This window comes from Neofelis nebulosa, chromosome 2 (assembly GCF_028018385.1).
Source record: "Neofelis nebulosa isolate mNeoNeb1 chromosome 2, mNeoNeb1.pri, whole genome shotgun sequence".
Taxonomy (NCBI): Eukaryota; Metazoa; Chordata; class Mammalia; order Carnivora; family Felidae; genus Neofelis; species Neofelis nebulosa.
In genome coordinates this window covers 79,433,869-79,448,559 of record NC_080783.1, presented here as the reverse complement: position 1 = coordinate 79,448,559, position 14,691 = coordinate 79,433,869, and the positions used below count along the sequence as shown (strand labels likewise).

The 14,691-nt window shown below is 44.3% G+C and overlaps 1 protein-coding gene across 2 annotated transcripts in view; it reads right to left on the bottom strand.

Moving 5' to 3' along the window:
- The window catches only part of CACNB4 (calcium voltage-gated channel auxiliary subunit beta 4), a 258,639-nt gene extending 244,274 nt beyond the window's left edge, over positions 1-14,365 (bottom strand). Inside the window, exons 1-3 of one of the 2 annotated variants that reach the window (XM_058715277.1) lie at positions 14,016-14,125; positions 13,859-13,976; positions 13,542-13,625 (exon numbers count right to left, since the gene is read on the bottom strand). In XM_058715277.1, the coding sequence (XP_058571260.1) occupies positions 13,542-13,625; positions 13,859-13,867 (93 nt within the window). In that variant the 5' untranslated portion in view covers positions 13,868-13,976; positions 14,016-14,125. Of the gene's footprint in view, positions 1-13,541; positions 13,626-13,858; positions 13,977-14,015; positions 14,126-14,164 lie in introns of those variants that run through there. The other variant, XM_058715272.1, reaches the window with a different exon arrangement.
- Between the last annotated feature and the right edge of the window lie 326 nt (positions 14,366-14,691).

Genomic DNA, 14,691 nt, shown 5'->3' with positions numbered 1-14,691 from the left:
TGTCTGTCTGTCTGTCTGTCTCTCTCTCCTTCAAAAATAAATAAACATTAAAAAGGAGGGGAGGGGAGCCTGGGTGGCTCAGTCGGTTAAGCGTCCAACTTTGGCTCGGGTCATGATCTCACAGTTCGTGAGTTCAAACCCCACATCGGGCTCTGTGCTGGCAGCTCAGAACCTGAAGCCTGCTTGAGATTCTGTGACTCCCTCTCTCTCTGTCCCTCCCCCACTCACACTCTGTCTCTCAAAAAATAAATAAATGTTAAGAAAAATTTTTTAAGGGATTCAAAGCTTGTATCCACATCAATTTGTACAGATCAACATGCATGGGAGTTGGCTTACAGGAGCAAGTCCTGTGTACATTCCTGGGGCAGAGGCAGAATAGTGCCTGTTCCCCAGTGTGACCCTGCAGAGAGATGCAGGCCAAAAGTACAGAAGCTGGCTTTACAAGGGAATCTTTGACATGCAGGGCACAGGGAGCGCCCAGGGGACAGAGTGTGATCCAGAGTTGAGGATGTCTGGAACACAGCTTGTCCGGGGAGGCTGAAGGGCATGGTGCTATTTGTTACCTTCTAGGTTTTGCCTGAGAAGCAGCATCTTAGTTGGCAGAAAGCAGTGTTCTCAAAGACTAAGGCAGAGCAACTGCAGCACAAGAAGCCTTCCTCAAAGGCTGTGGCAGTAGACATCAACGAGGGACAGAGTTGTGAACACCCCCTCGACCCCCAGAAAAAATGGACAAGATAGTAGGAGGCAGGTGTTAAGGTCCCGTGTCTACCTATAGGTAGGAAAAGTGAACAAGTGAAATGCGGATTATTAATGGTGATATCCTACAACTTCTCCTGCTCCTCCTTCCTCTTTCCCACAAGATTCGTAAGTGACAGTGTCCAGGGAGACCCGCAGGCTGGTGGGGAGAAGAGTCACAAGGAGAAGAGTCAAAACAGAATGCCAGCGAACGCCACAGAAGGAGATCTGGAGCCATACTACAGAGTTTTATGGGGGAGAAGGTTCTAGAGGGGTTTGACCGATGCTAAAATCATCACCAGGTGGAAATGATGAGACCTTCCTCAAGGAGAAGGAATGGCATGGCTGAGTGGGTGGAAGCGAGAGAGCAGGGGCTGAGTCCAAGTCCGGGTGCGTGTGCTTATAGCAGGAGCAGAGGGGACAAGCTTGGATGGGAAGGGAAGGGGAGGAGACTGTGAGAAAGGACAAACAGACTCAGGGAGACTGGGGTCTTTCTTGGGGACCGTGTCTGCTTTGTTGTGGCGGGTCTTTTAAGGATGGTAAGCAGGAAGTCAAACTACAGTACTAGTTTGACTTGACTAGTCATTCTAGTTGAATGACTAGAGCCGCCTGACTCCTGGGAACAAGCATATTTTTCAAATAGGCTGCTCCTTAACCCAAATCATCTTGAAGGTGCTTGGACGTCAGTGAGTGGAGGAAGAAGAAAAGCATTCGGGCGTGTAAAAACAGGTATTCCAGGGCAACGCCACCACCGGCACAGGCCCCCCGTCACAGCCCTAGTTTCCCAAGCCCACCCGGGCCCGTGGGGTTCCAGGGCACTTCCGCTTCTGGATGGCTGCTTCTTGGGTTTTCTCAACCAGGAGCCACAGCTTCGTGAAGCACTTAGAAGTCTGTTTTCTGCTGCTGCCTGTGCTTTTAACAAGGCCACAGACGTGGTGGGAGGCCTCTCCAGGTGGATGTTTTTAGCGTATTTATAAGTTGGATATATTTAGGTTTGCCTGCTTACACTTTTTAAACAACCCGCACATCCACTAAAAAAAAAATAACACTGGTAAATGCACTTAATGCCACTGAACTATACATTTAAGATTGGCTAAGATGGTAAAATTTCCTGTTATGTTTTTTTTTTTACCACAATAAAAAAGAATAAACCTAATTTTTTAAAACCCAATGTCCTTCCTTTTTTTTTTTTTTTTTTTTTTACAACCAGTACTTTTTACTCTTCTCATGTAGAAATAGTAAACAAAATACTTGGAATACGAAATTTGCATTTTATTCGGTTAGTGTAAAAATAGCAATAGTAATAAGAATGCCCCTACAAGGTACAATTACTCTTACAATGTGTTTTTGACCTCATTTTTAAAAAGATATTATTTGGTTTAAAAAAATAAAGTAAAAAAGATATTATTTGGTTTAATTTTCATTTTACAGGATCAAAAGCAATATTTATATTATATTAAAGTAAGTGAATAGGGGGGGCCTGGGTGGCTCAGTCGGTTACACATCCAACTTCAGGTCAGGTCATGGTCTCACAGCTTGTGGGTTTGAGCCCCGCGTCGGGCTCTGTGCTGGCAGCTTGGAGCCTGGGGCCTGCTTCAGATTCTGTGTCTCCCTCTCTCTCTGCCCCTCCCCTGCTCATTTTTTTTTTTTTCTCTCTGTCTCTCTCAAGAATAAACATTAAAAAAAAAATTTTTTTAATGAAGTAAATGAATATGACAACCAATACCAAATGAAAAACTGAGCCTTCCCTACCAGAAGGTCTCCCTATAGCACAGAGACCAAAAGAACAAAAAAAATATCCCCCAAACTAAATCACCCCTCAAGCTTTCTGAAATTAGCAGAGAATATTTGCAGCTGACCTATTTCTCTCCCACACGACTGTGTTGATAATTGACTTTTGTCCCCCAGGGAAGTGCTCAAATATAATTGAGCAGCACCTGCCACATAAAGAGTACAGCTTTATGTACCCAATAAGTCCCATAAATATTGTACTTAGCTTGGGACTTGAGCACTCTGCTTTCTCCTTAATTGTATCTCCCAAGGAATAAACATTATAATTACCAGAGTGGAGTTATTACAAACATCTAGATAAAATTTTGAAAGTATTTTGGATTGTAAGTATTCAAGACATTTCTATTATGAAAAATTATTGAAAACGATGGCAATAACTACTTACATTACTCACTTTTTTAATCCCAGTGATCTCATCCTATTATATAAATCCCCTTCTATAGATGACCATAACTCAGTTTTGTTCAATCCTGATGACAAGGAGGTCAGGGTCAGGGACTTGATTTCCACGCAGGTCAAATAGTTTTGCCCCCGACAAAATTGAGCTCTATGACCTGAGACTGTAGCTCCACAATAAATATAAATATAATTATCATTATCCCCATTCAACACCATGACTTGAAAAGCTCTCTGGAGCATAAGCTTAAGGAAAAGCAAGTCCCTTAACACAAGTGAGCCGACATCTGCACATTTAGACCAGGGGTTACAACTAGAAAACCTCAGGCTGGTGTAGAGAATATGTTAATGAAAAAAGAAAAAAAAAAAAAAAAAACTGAAGCCAATCACAAAAGATCACATTTTCTTATATGATTCCAGTTATATGAAATGTCCAGTAGAGGTAAATCTATCGACATAGAGACTAACAGATCAATAGTTGCCTAGGGGTGGGGAGGAGCATGGAAAATGACTGATAATGGGTACAAGATTTCTTTTGGGGGTGATGACAATGTTCTAAAATTAGATTATGTTGGGGCACCTGGGTGGCTCAGTCGGTTAAGCGGCTGACTTCAGCTCAGGTCATGATCTCGCGGTCCGTGAGTTCGAGCCCCGTGTCGGGCTCTGTGCTGACACCTCAGAACCTGGAGCCTGTTTCAGATTCTGTGTCTCCCTCTCGCTGACCCTCCCCTGTTCATGCTCTGTCTCTCTCTGTCTCAAAAATAAATAAAACGTTAAAAAAAATTTTTTTAATAAAATAAAATAAAATAAAATAAAATAAAATAAAATAAAATAAAATAAAATAAAATTAGATTATGTTGATAACAAAAGACAGCCTCTGAATTCCTGTAAGAATGACTTCCCCCTCTCTGTTCCACACAGACACACTAAGAGGCCAGGTAAGAAAGTCATGCCTTCAGAGTGTTCTAACAACGGTGATTATTTTACCCACCTGTTTGATTTGGAAACATCACCAGCATCTGAGTTGTTGACATCAGCAGGGGCCATTCGAGAGGAAAGTAGAGGGTATCACACATTCACCTACGTAAGCCACTATGAACTTCCATTACTGCTGGTCTTTCCAGTACTAAAAAAGACACTGCAAACAAATTTTTCCTAAGGAGTTTAAAAATACTATTATACTATTTGGACACAGTGAACACTCCACAAGTTCACCATTTCTAGTGATTTTGACAACCCAGAAAAAGGCAGATTCTTTCCAAGTTCATGTTTACAAAATCTTTCCTCTCCAAACGAAGGCTGATGGTCCAGCTATTAGATTGCAGCCCTCGAGAAAGATGCCCGCACCCGCAAAGAACATAAAATGAGAAATAACACGGGCCCCGCTGGTCATCCAAATGATTACAGTGATAGGATCAGACACATTCAGTAGTTGTCACATAAGCAGTACAGCCCCGATCTAATTAATGCTTTCGGTGCATAAAGTACAAATGCTGAACACCCCCTTCAGAGTCAAGTAATCACCTCCGCTCTGTGTATATGGTAATAAGAAAGGACACGTTCAAGAAAATAAGAAAGTTTGTAGATGGGCACATTTACTCTAGTTCATACGACAACGATCTTCAAGGGATTTCAAAGCCAGTTCTATATTCAAGCCAGGTGTTGATAAAATATCAGCTTTCTATATTTCTTTTTTTTTTTTTAATGTTTGTTTATTTACTTGGTGGGGGAGGGGCAGAGAGAGATGGAGAGACAGAATCCGCACTGTCCCTGCAGAGCCTGATGGGGGGCTCGATCTAATGAACCGTGAGATCATGACCTGAGCTGAAATCAAGAGTCAAATGCTTAACCGACTAAGCCCCCCAGGTGTCCAAGCCTTATCTATTTCTGAAAGCAGGTTGCCATAGCACACAGCTTGTCATTATTGTTACCTGAAAGCCATAAAACTATTCCCTTAAAATGGAATAATTTCGCCTTTTCCTTAATCTCAGCTTATATCTCTAGTCCTATCCCCACTCCCTGCCCCAGTTTACATGGTTAAATCCACATACAATTCCTGATGTGTTGCTCTGTAGTCAGGTTCACAACTTACTCTTCTAGAAGGCAGAGTGTCGTATTCTACCTCAATGTTTTCTTGGTTCACAAAGTACAAGAGCAGGTAACTAACTCTGTGAAGCAGGGCAATACCAGTTGCTCAGATCAGAACGTGTTTTTATAGGGGTTCTTTGTGCACAACAACCTAGCTCTTCTTGAGATTTCTCCATTGGCTGTTTTCTAACCTGGAGAGGTATTATAAAAAGAGTGTGTAACTGGGATGGTTAAGGAAGTGCTCTGCACGGTCCTACAGAGGAAATGTTGGTGCAACACCCTGGATGCAAAGGGAGTGAAAAGCGTCCAGGTGCTCTGCATCTCTGTCAGGCACACTGTGAGGAAAGACAAACTCAGAGGATCTGTGTTTCTGAGGCCTGTAATTCACTCGGCGCACACACTCCTGCTGGGAAGGAAGCTCCAGCAAAGGTGTGAGCGACGGAGAACATGGCACTGTTCTAGGAAATACTCTGCTCCAAGACGTTGCCTTAAAAACGGCATGCAGAGGCAAACACTGAAAGAAGAATGGGGCCTGCACGTCCGCCCCTCTGAGCACACGCCTTCTGATACTTCCTAGGGTCTTCAGGGAATCTGAGTGAAATGCAAGCCTGCTTGCCCTGGTTAGTAGTCTGCACTGCAGAAATGAGACCAAGAAATGGCCAAACTAGGACGTAGGTGAGGAGACTGGATAATGCTACAACATCAGCCAGAAAAGGTGGGTCAGAACTAGGTTGGCTGCATCCAGGAACACCACTGGGTTGGTAGACTCACCAGAAGTAGGGGGACTGATTTCTACAACCAGCCACCCACACGGTTTGACTAAACCACATTCTCTTTAGTCCACCCTTGCTTCGGCCCTTGATGAAACAGGAGTCTCTGCTCCTTAGCACCTACGGACGACACTGCCTGTGGCACCGGTGGAGTAAGTAAGGGAGGGGAGTCACAGTAAAACTGAGGTTATTTTCAACTTAAGTGTCTGCACAGCATCCTACAACTTTCTAGAAAGATTAAAATTTCAATCAAAATTTATCTAAGGTTCAATAAAATCTTACCATCCTAAAGTGAAGGGATAAATAGTTCTTTATTCTACAAAAGTGAGATTTAGGGAACTCTGTGAGCCAAGAACAGGGACTTAGAGAAATGTACAAGTGACTGGTTAATAGGTTAGTTGCCCAGTAATTGGATTTCTCAATAAGGAGCTTCGTAAATCCCGTTCCATTCCTTCAAGCCCAAGAGCAAGAACAAAGAAAGGACAGTTTGCCCGAGAGGCGGAGCTCTTTCTTGGTCTACCAGGTCTCAATTTGGGAAGATGCATTCCAGATGAAATTCACACAGGAAATAGGTGTGAACTTTTCCCTCGGGTTCATCTCAACTGTACTATCCCATTTAGCCAGGAGTTCTACTCCCAGAGCAAAAGGAAACTTCCAATTTTGCTAATGAGACGGATTCATCATTGTCTTCCATGCAGCTAAAATATACCAATGGTTGTGCCCATCCTGGCCAGTTTCCCTCAGGGTCATTCTCCCCTTCCCCTGTGCTGCTTTCTCTCTCAGGAGGGCCAAGGTCTGCAGGCTGCTTCGAGGCTCCCAGGTCAGCGGGCTTCCCGCTGGGCTCAGCCAAGGGCAAATACTCCAGGAGAAGGGGGAGGCAGAGGGTCACTCCTCATTCTCTCCCCTCAAGTGGCTTCTTTAGCAGAAGCTACATCTCCTCTGTAGGTGTGTGTCTCTCTCTTTTAATTGAGGTATGACTGGCAAATAACATTATATTAGTTTTAGGTATGCAACATAACAATATTTCTATATTTTGTGAAATGATCACAGCTCTAGTTAACAACCATCATCATACATAGTTACACATTTTTTTCTTGTAATGAGAACTTTCAAGATCTACTCTCTAAGCAACTTGCAAATATGCAATACAGTATTATTAATTATATGTACCATGCTGTACATTACATCCCCCATTACTTATTTATTTCATAACTGAAAGTTTGTACCTTTTGACCCCTTCACCCATTTCACCTATACCCCCATCCCTGCCTCTGGCAACCATCAGTCTTATAAGCTCAGTTTTTGTTTTAGGTTTTTGATTTGGGGAGGGTTTTTAGATTCCACATACAAGTGAGATCATACAGTATTTGTCTTATTTGACTTCTTTCACTTCGCATAATGCCTTTAAGGTCCATCCATATTATCACAAATAGCAAGATTTCATTCTTTCTTATGGCTGAGTAATATTCCATCGTATATATACATACCACAATTTCTTTATGCATTCATCCATCAATCAACACTTAGGTTGTTTCCATGCCTTGGCTATTATAAACACTGGCTGCAATGTATGTGGGGATGCACATATCTTTTCAAGTTTGTGTTTTCATTTTCTTTAGATAAATACCCAGAAGTGGGATTGCTAGGTCATATGGTACTTATTCTATTTTTAATTTTTGGAGGAATCTCCATACTGTTTTCCACAGTGGCGGCACTAATTTACATTCCCACCAACAGGGCATAAAACTTCCCTTTTCTCTACATCCTCACCTACATTGTTGCTTCTTGTGTTTCTGATTGTAGCCATCCTAACAAGTGTGAGGTGATGTCCTCTGTCTCTTGCTCCTATAAAACAGTACCCCAGTGGCTACAGTATCTACCAGGTGATTCTGGCCCCTGTGTTCCAGTAACAGTTTCCTCTACTTGTCCTGCTAGCCTGGAGGTAACAGTGGCTTCCTGCTGTTGCTAACCTCCAGGGTTAGTTTCCAACCTCTCCCACTGCCTGTTTAACCATGTCTCTACATTCAAGTTCCTCAGTTGCAAAATCGCAAGTAGTTTTATTTCCTAGTTAGCACTGGCTAATACAATGACTACTAATCAAACCAACCAACCACCATGAACCATGCAAACAAAAATTCCATCTCATGATAAAATTGGGGGAAAAAACTACAGTCTTGAGATTCTCCAGTGGTTGCTTTGTTCCTCACGGTAACCATATAAGGTAAGAATATTTCTAGGATCTAAGAGGAATAAGCTCCATATGTCTTTTCATGTGTCCACATCTTTGTGTTTGTATGTCTATCCTGATTATTCAGGGATGAAGTGTGTTGTGGTGGAAAAACTGGAAGATCTGAGTAAGGTCCCCTGTCTCTGTTCTATAACTACTGATGTGACGTCGGTACAGCCTTTCTGTCCTTGAGTCTCTGTTTTATTTATCTGAAAATGAGGAACTGAAGTACTTTCCCTCTGCAATGTCTTCCTGTTCTAAAATTTTGTGATTCTAAGTTTATGGATAAATTTTGCATATATGCATGTCTCTAGGCATATGATTATTCTTAGAGCTATGCACAAAGCATATACCTTCTGTTGATGAATCTGCATTTTATTGGAGAAATGTGTCTCCAAATTATAACCCAAAGAAGTTTTTGTCAGCTTGTTTTATTATAGTATCAACTTAGTAACTAAATATGTTTTAAATCTCTAAATACAGTGTGGGCTTACTGAATTATTATCATGATCGTTTGTTTAGCATACCTAAAAAAAGCCAAGGTTCTTTGATCTAGAGTAGATGATTCCAAAGACGGCTGCGAGAGTATCTTCCATTCTACATGCTCTTTTGTAAGGTGACCTTGTTGTACCCCATGGCAAGAGTCTATTTCTTCTTCCTTTGAAACTGAGCTAGCCTTTTGTTTTGATTTAAAGATTGTAACAGAAGGAATGTCATGTAGCTTTCAACAGCAGGTTTTACAAAATCTGCAGCTTCCTCCTTTGCTTCTTGGGATGCCCCTTCTTGGAACCCAGCCACCATGTTGTAAGGAAGTTCAAGCAATCATGCTGAGAGCCCAGGTGGAGGAAGACTGAGCCCCCTGCCAAAACCTCTAGTCGAGCTCTCAGCCAGCAGCCAGCACCAACTGCCAACCACACGTGTGAGGCTATTTTAGACCTTTCAGCCATGCCAGTGCCCAGATAACACCACACAGAACTAACTGGACAGCACACTGAAATTTAAAAAAAAAAAAAAAATGTTGTTGCTTTAAGCCACTAAATTTGGGGAAGTTTTGTTAGGAGGCAATTTCTCCCCATCAAACAAAGAGTTTAATGTTAGAACAGAACGCCATGCCTAAAATATATGAAGCTAGTCCTCATCCATCCGCTCCTTCATTCATCCAAATAAATACTTATTGAACATCTACTACGCTAAATGCTTAGGGTACAAAGACAATCAAGTGCACCAAATGCAGGTATGTCCCTGCCCCAGTGGTACTTATTATCTGGATGAGGGGACAGACATTAACAGAGAAATCTAATTACTGAGACCTGGCAAAATGCACTCTGGAATGAGGTACGTGGTTAAGGAACTGACATCATCAAAGAGATTAGAAAAAGAAATGAAGACTAGAGGGTGCCTGGCTGGCTCAGTTGGCTGATCGTCCAACTCTTAATTGTGGCTCAGGTCATGACCCCAGGATCATGGCATTGGGCTCCACGTCCAACACCACATTGAGCATGGAGCCTGTTTAAGATTCTCTGCCTCTGCCCCTCTCCCCCACTTGCACTCTCTCTCTCTCTCTCTCTCTCTCTCTCTCTCTCTCTCTCAAAATCAATCAATCAATAAATACATACATACATAAATACATAAGTAAATATAAAAAGTAGTAAAAAAGAGGTGAAGACTAAACCTAGGTCTCAACAAAGATTAAAAATTAACTTGGCAGAACGGAGAACAAGAGCCCTCCACACAGAGGGCTCAGCATGTACAAAGGGCCAATGGCAGAAGGGAAGGTGGTGTGTGCAAGACCTGTGTCCAAAGCTAAAAGATAATGGTTTAAGATAAGGCTGCAAACTAGTAGGGGCCAGGCCTTATAAGACTTGCAGTACTGAAAAGGGCAGCCTTAACAAGGAGAGGTCAACAGAATAATCACACTCTGATCAGATTTTCTCTTTGAACCCCAGAGGGGAGAAAACTGGGATGACCTCAGTGAGAGTAACCTGGAGTACTCCATCACAGCAACTCTATGTGCAGTGACACCCAGAGTATTACAATATTCGGTGCATATGGCCATTTTGCCCACACCCTAATTCCTTGCTACAGTTCACTATGTTGTGTGTATATATCTATGTCTCCACAAGTAGATTATAAAATCCTTTGGGTACAGGGACTCCGTCTTTTCATTCCTCTTCCATAGCATCTAGCACAGTGCTGGGCACAGAGCAGATGTTTAATAACTGCTTCCTAGAGGAGCCTGGGTGGCTCAATCAGTTTAGCGTCTGACTTTGGCTCAGGTTCGTGAGTTTCAGCCCCACATTGGGCTCTGTGCTGACAGCTTATTTTTTTAAATAAGTGCTTCCTAAAATTTTAAAACATGAATAAAGAATCCACTCACAAATGGCCTGTCACAAGTGATCTCCTAGGAAAAAAATCTACGGCCTCATTTGGAAAGCCATTTCAATGATAGCAACAGTCTTAATGAAGTCATGCAGTTCTTGAGTTCCTTCCTCAATGAAAAAGGAGAACAGTCCATCACATTTCCAAAGAATGCCTTTGTGTACACTTTGAAGACCATTACTGGGTTACCCCGAGCTCTCTTTATTCTTATCGTGGCAAAATACTTAATCTTCTCACCTTTCCTCAAAGAAACCATTTAGTTGTTTCCTGGATTCATTCCAAAATCTCCATCCCTCCTAGATTGTGGAGACCAGCAATCTAGTAGCCCACGAAACAAGGTCACAGATTCGAGAGAGACTTTGTGAGCAGTCCTCAGAGTGGAAGCAGGCTTTCTCAGTTTGCTTGTTTTCAGCCCGACTCACATGTGTGCATGTGTATGCGTGCATGTACACACACCAACACTACAACTTTTTACCAGTTTGAAGAAGACTTTAACAATAATAATAAGTGGCGCCTGGGTGGCTCAAGTCAGTTAAGCGTCTGACTTCGTTCAGGTCACTATCTTGCCGTTCGTGACTTCGAGCCCCACATTGGGCTCTGTGCACAGCTTGGAACCTGGAGCCTGCTTTGGATTCTGTGTGTGTCTCTCTCTGCCCCTCCCCTCCTTCCCGCTCTGTATCTCTCTCTCAAAAATAAATAAACATTAAAAAGTGTTTAAAAAAATAAGAAGAAAAAGAAAAAATAAAGATTAAACAATTTTACTAGGTGACAATAAAATAAACTGTTTTATTTTATTTGCCAACTGTCCTCTGTGCTTCACCATCAGCCCCATATGACCCATCTGATTCGACACATCTTTTTTTTTTAGTGAACGCTTTCCCTCTCTAATTTTGTAAATAACAAGATACAAAAATGAGCAGCACTATTTTACTGGCATCCCCACTGTCTTCTTCATGTGCAAAGGCATCACACAGACTGTGAGATATCACCAAGAAATCCCATCACTTCAGTGTACCAAGAATTCAAAAACAATAAATCATTAGTCATTCTACAATAAGAAGGCTCTAATAACATAAACAGCTATTGTGCTTTTTTAAAAATACTTCTTTGGCACTCAGGTGAAAACTCTTCAATTTTATTTCAAAAAACACAGTTAACTTCCATTTGCAGTAACTTTCCATCACTTGTCAAAGAAATAAAATCCCTCTGTTATTTTTATTGTAGCCATTACAGAAGGGTCCATTATGTCATTTTTAATCAAGATCATGTGTAGGATACTTACTCAACTGTAAGTGTTCACAAAAATTATGTATTATTTTTACACAGAAAAGAAAAAGATTGTATATATCATACAATTACAACTAACTTCTAAATTTAAATTAGACCATTTTATTAAATCAACAAATCCCAGTTTCAGAAAGATTAATGAAACATATTTGTCCTATACATTGCACTGGTTTAAATTACTCCCAAAATTATTAGCATGCAATACTTTTCACATTTTTAAGACAATACATAGCAACACACTTATCAAGAACTTATCCATGCATTATCTCATTTATTGGAGTAAACTGAGGAAAGAAGGATATTAGAAAAAATATTGTTTTGTTTGTGGTTGGAAGTCTAAAGCATTAGTGAAGTGACAGTTAAGATGAACTCAAAAGTTTTAGTCAAACAGCTCACAGAATACACTGCTGTATAATTAGTATTTCTAAGAATTTCCAACAATGAAACACCACCAAAAATAGGCACCTACAAAATAAACATCAACAAGATCTCAGTCACATAAGTCAAAAATTTTTTAAAGATGAAGAATGTCTTCGCTTTATCAAATGCACAAATGATCTAAGCACTGCAAAGGGAATAGAATGCACTTTAGAACGAATTCAGGATCCAAAATATATTTACTTTAAGAATGTAAATACTTGGTGCTCACTGAATTAAAAACAGTAGTGGTAACAATCTGTTTGCAGAAAATGAGTACTGCATAATAAATATTATCTAAATATCCCTTTATAAACCCTTTAGGAGAAGTGTGAGTCCAATTTTGAATCTAAAGCCCATTTGTCCTAGATAATCTGTTTAAATTGACGATAATCACTAAGGAAACACACCCCAGCTGCCATCATTGGTTAAAAACATATTACACAATGCTCTCAGTGACCTAGAGGGAAAAGAACTTCCCAAGGTCACTCCAGCAGCCCACAGCAGAGCCTGGGATAAAAGCGTCTTGGGGCCACAACCAAAGTATTCCTAAGCCACCCTGAAAGCACACACCTCCAGAGTTTTTCCGCTCCAAAGTAGAGATCAAGGTGACTCACTTTTGCATGATCTCGCTAGCACCGAGCAGCTATGTAGAGATGGTTTCATTTACAGCACATGGGCAGTAGAAAATTAAGGACCAATCTCCTGTGTCAAGGTGAAAGAGACCTAAGCATTCAGTGTAATCGGCGATGTTTTAGCACACAGAACGCTCACTAGAACTACACAGACGGAAACAACTACGAAGAAAACAAACACGAAGTGTAGTACCACCCAGACCCTCGAACTGAGTGCCGACCTTTGCTTATTTCAATAGAACCAGGTCTGGGCAGTCTTTTTTCCCTAGTTAAGCGAACCAAAGCAGAGGTCCCAAGTGACACCAAACTTTCTGCTCAAAGCGTCTTTCATTTGACCAGAGCTGGCAGATCTCTCCCAAGACCCACACTAAGAAGAGTATTCGAAATACGACAAATAGCAGAGACCCCGACCTGTCGGCCAAATTAAACCGTGTGCGGGGCCCCTGGGGGGCTCTGGTTACTCAAAGTCAAGTACGCGACTTGAAGACGTTACCACACACGGAAAGTGCAACTAGAAATACTTTCAGTCTTAAATTCAACATCCCTGCCCTACACCGGGTCCCCAGCAACTCGCATTCGAACGCACAAACTTCGAGGGCGATGCGGACACGCCCGGCCGGGAAGACTTTGCGCGCAGGGGGATGCGGAAGCAGGACGCAGCGGGAGCTCCCGGCCCCGGCCGGAAAGGGGCGCAAAGAGACTCTACCCGCCGCTCGCACTCTGGATGGCAGCGCTCGGCTCCCGGACCCCCGCGCCCCGCAACGGGCCTTCTCCCCAACCTGCCGCCCGCGCGGTCTCCCCGCGCCCGCCTCCTACCTGTCTGAGGATGAAGCTGGTCGAAGTGGTGCTGCCATCGGATCTTTTCAACCTGCTCCTCCGGGTCGTGGTGCCTCGGGCCACCTGGACTCGACACACGGGGCCAGAGAGAAGCCGGTGAGGACCGCAGCGCGGAGCCGGACGACCACCCCGGGCCAGCGTCCGCCTCCGGACCAGCTCCCCAGGGTCTCCCAGAGCCCGTACCCCAGTCTCCTCGGCGGTCCCCAGATACAGCCTCCACCCCCACCCCCCACCCCCCCACCACGAGCCTCGACGGCTGCAACGATGCCCGAGGAGAGCAGCCCGCGAGCACCCACCACATCCATTAACAAAGACTCTCGGGGCGCGGGGTCCGGGTCCCCGGCATCGGCTGGGGAAGGCTGCGGGCTCCAGAGCGGGAGCGCTGAGACGGACGAGGTGAGGAGGAGGAGGAGGAGGAGGAGGAGGAGGAGGAGGAGGAGGAGGAGGAGGAGGCAGAGGAGGAGCTGGAGGAGAGGGACTAGGAGGAGGGGTGGGAGCGCGCGGCGGCCGACTCTCAGGACTGGGGGCCCCGCGCTGCCCGCACGAAGGCGGGGCGCGCTCGGGCCGCCGGGGCGGGAGGGGGGAGGAGGAGGGGGCGGTACCTGAGCGGTGGGGGAGTGCGGCCCGTCGGCCGGCCCGTTCTTGGCGTAGGAGGAGGACATGGTTCACAGCCGCATGGCGGGCCGGCGCGAGGCGGGCGGAGGGCGGGCAGGCCCCCGGAGGCCGGGGAGCGGGAGGAGAGAAGGGCGGCAGCGAGACCCGCGCCGGCTCCCGGGCTCCCTGCCCGCACCTCGGAGAGCAAGACACCTTAAAGGGACCAAGGCGCTTCTCCCGCGCCCGCAGCGGGGTCCCCGGGTCACGGCCCGGCAGGCAGAGGTCCCGCGGAGGGGGCTTCTGGGGATCTCGCCTACCCGAGCCGACCGGGAGAAGCGCTCCCCCACCTAGCGAGCGCCTTACATCAGAGCTTTCCAGAGGATGGGGGGGGGGGGGGGGAATCTGGGGTGGGGGTGGAAGGATTAAAATAGTCTGCACGGTTTCAAATGAGACAAAGGTGGCACGGTTCATGAATCAGGACTTGGGGAGGGACGCTGGTGCAGTGTGGCAGGGAGTGGGAAGAGCCGACCGGGCG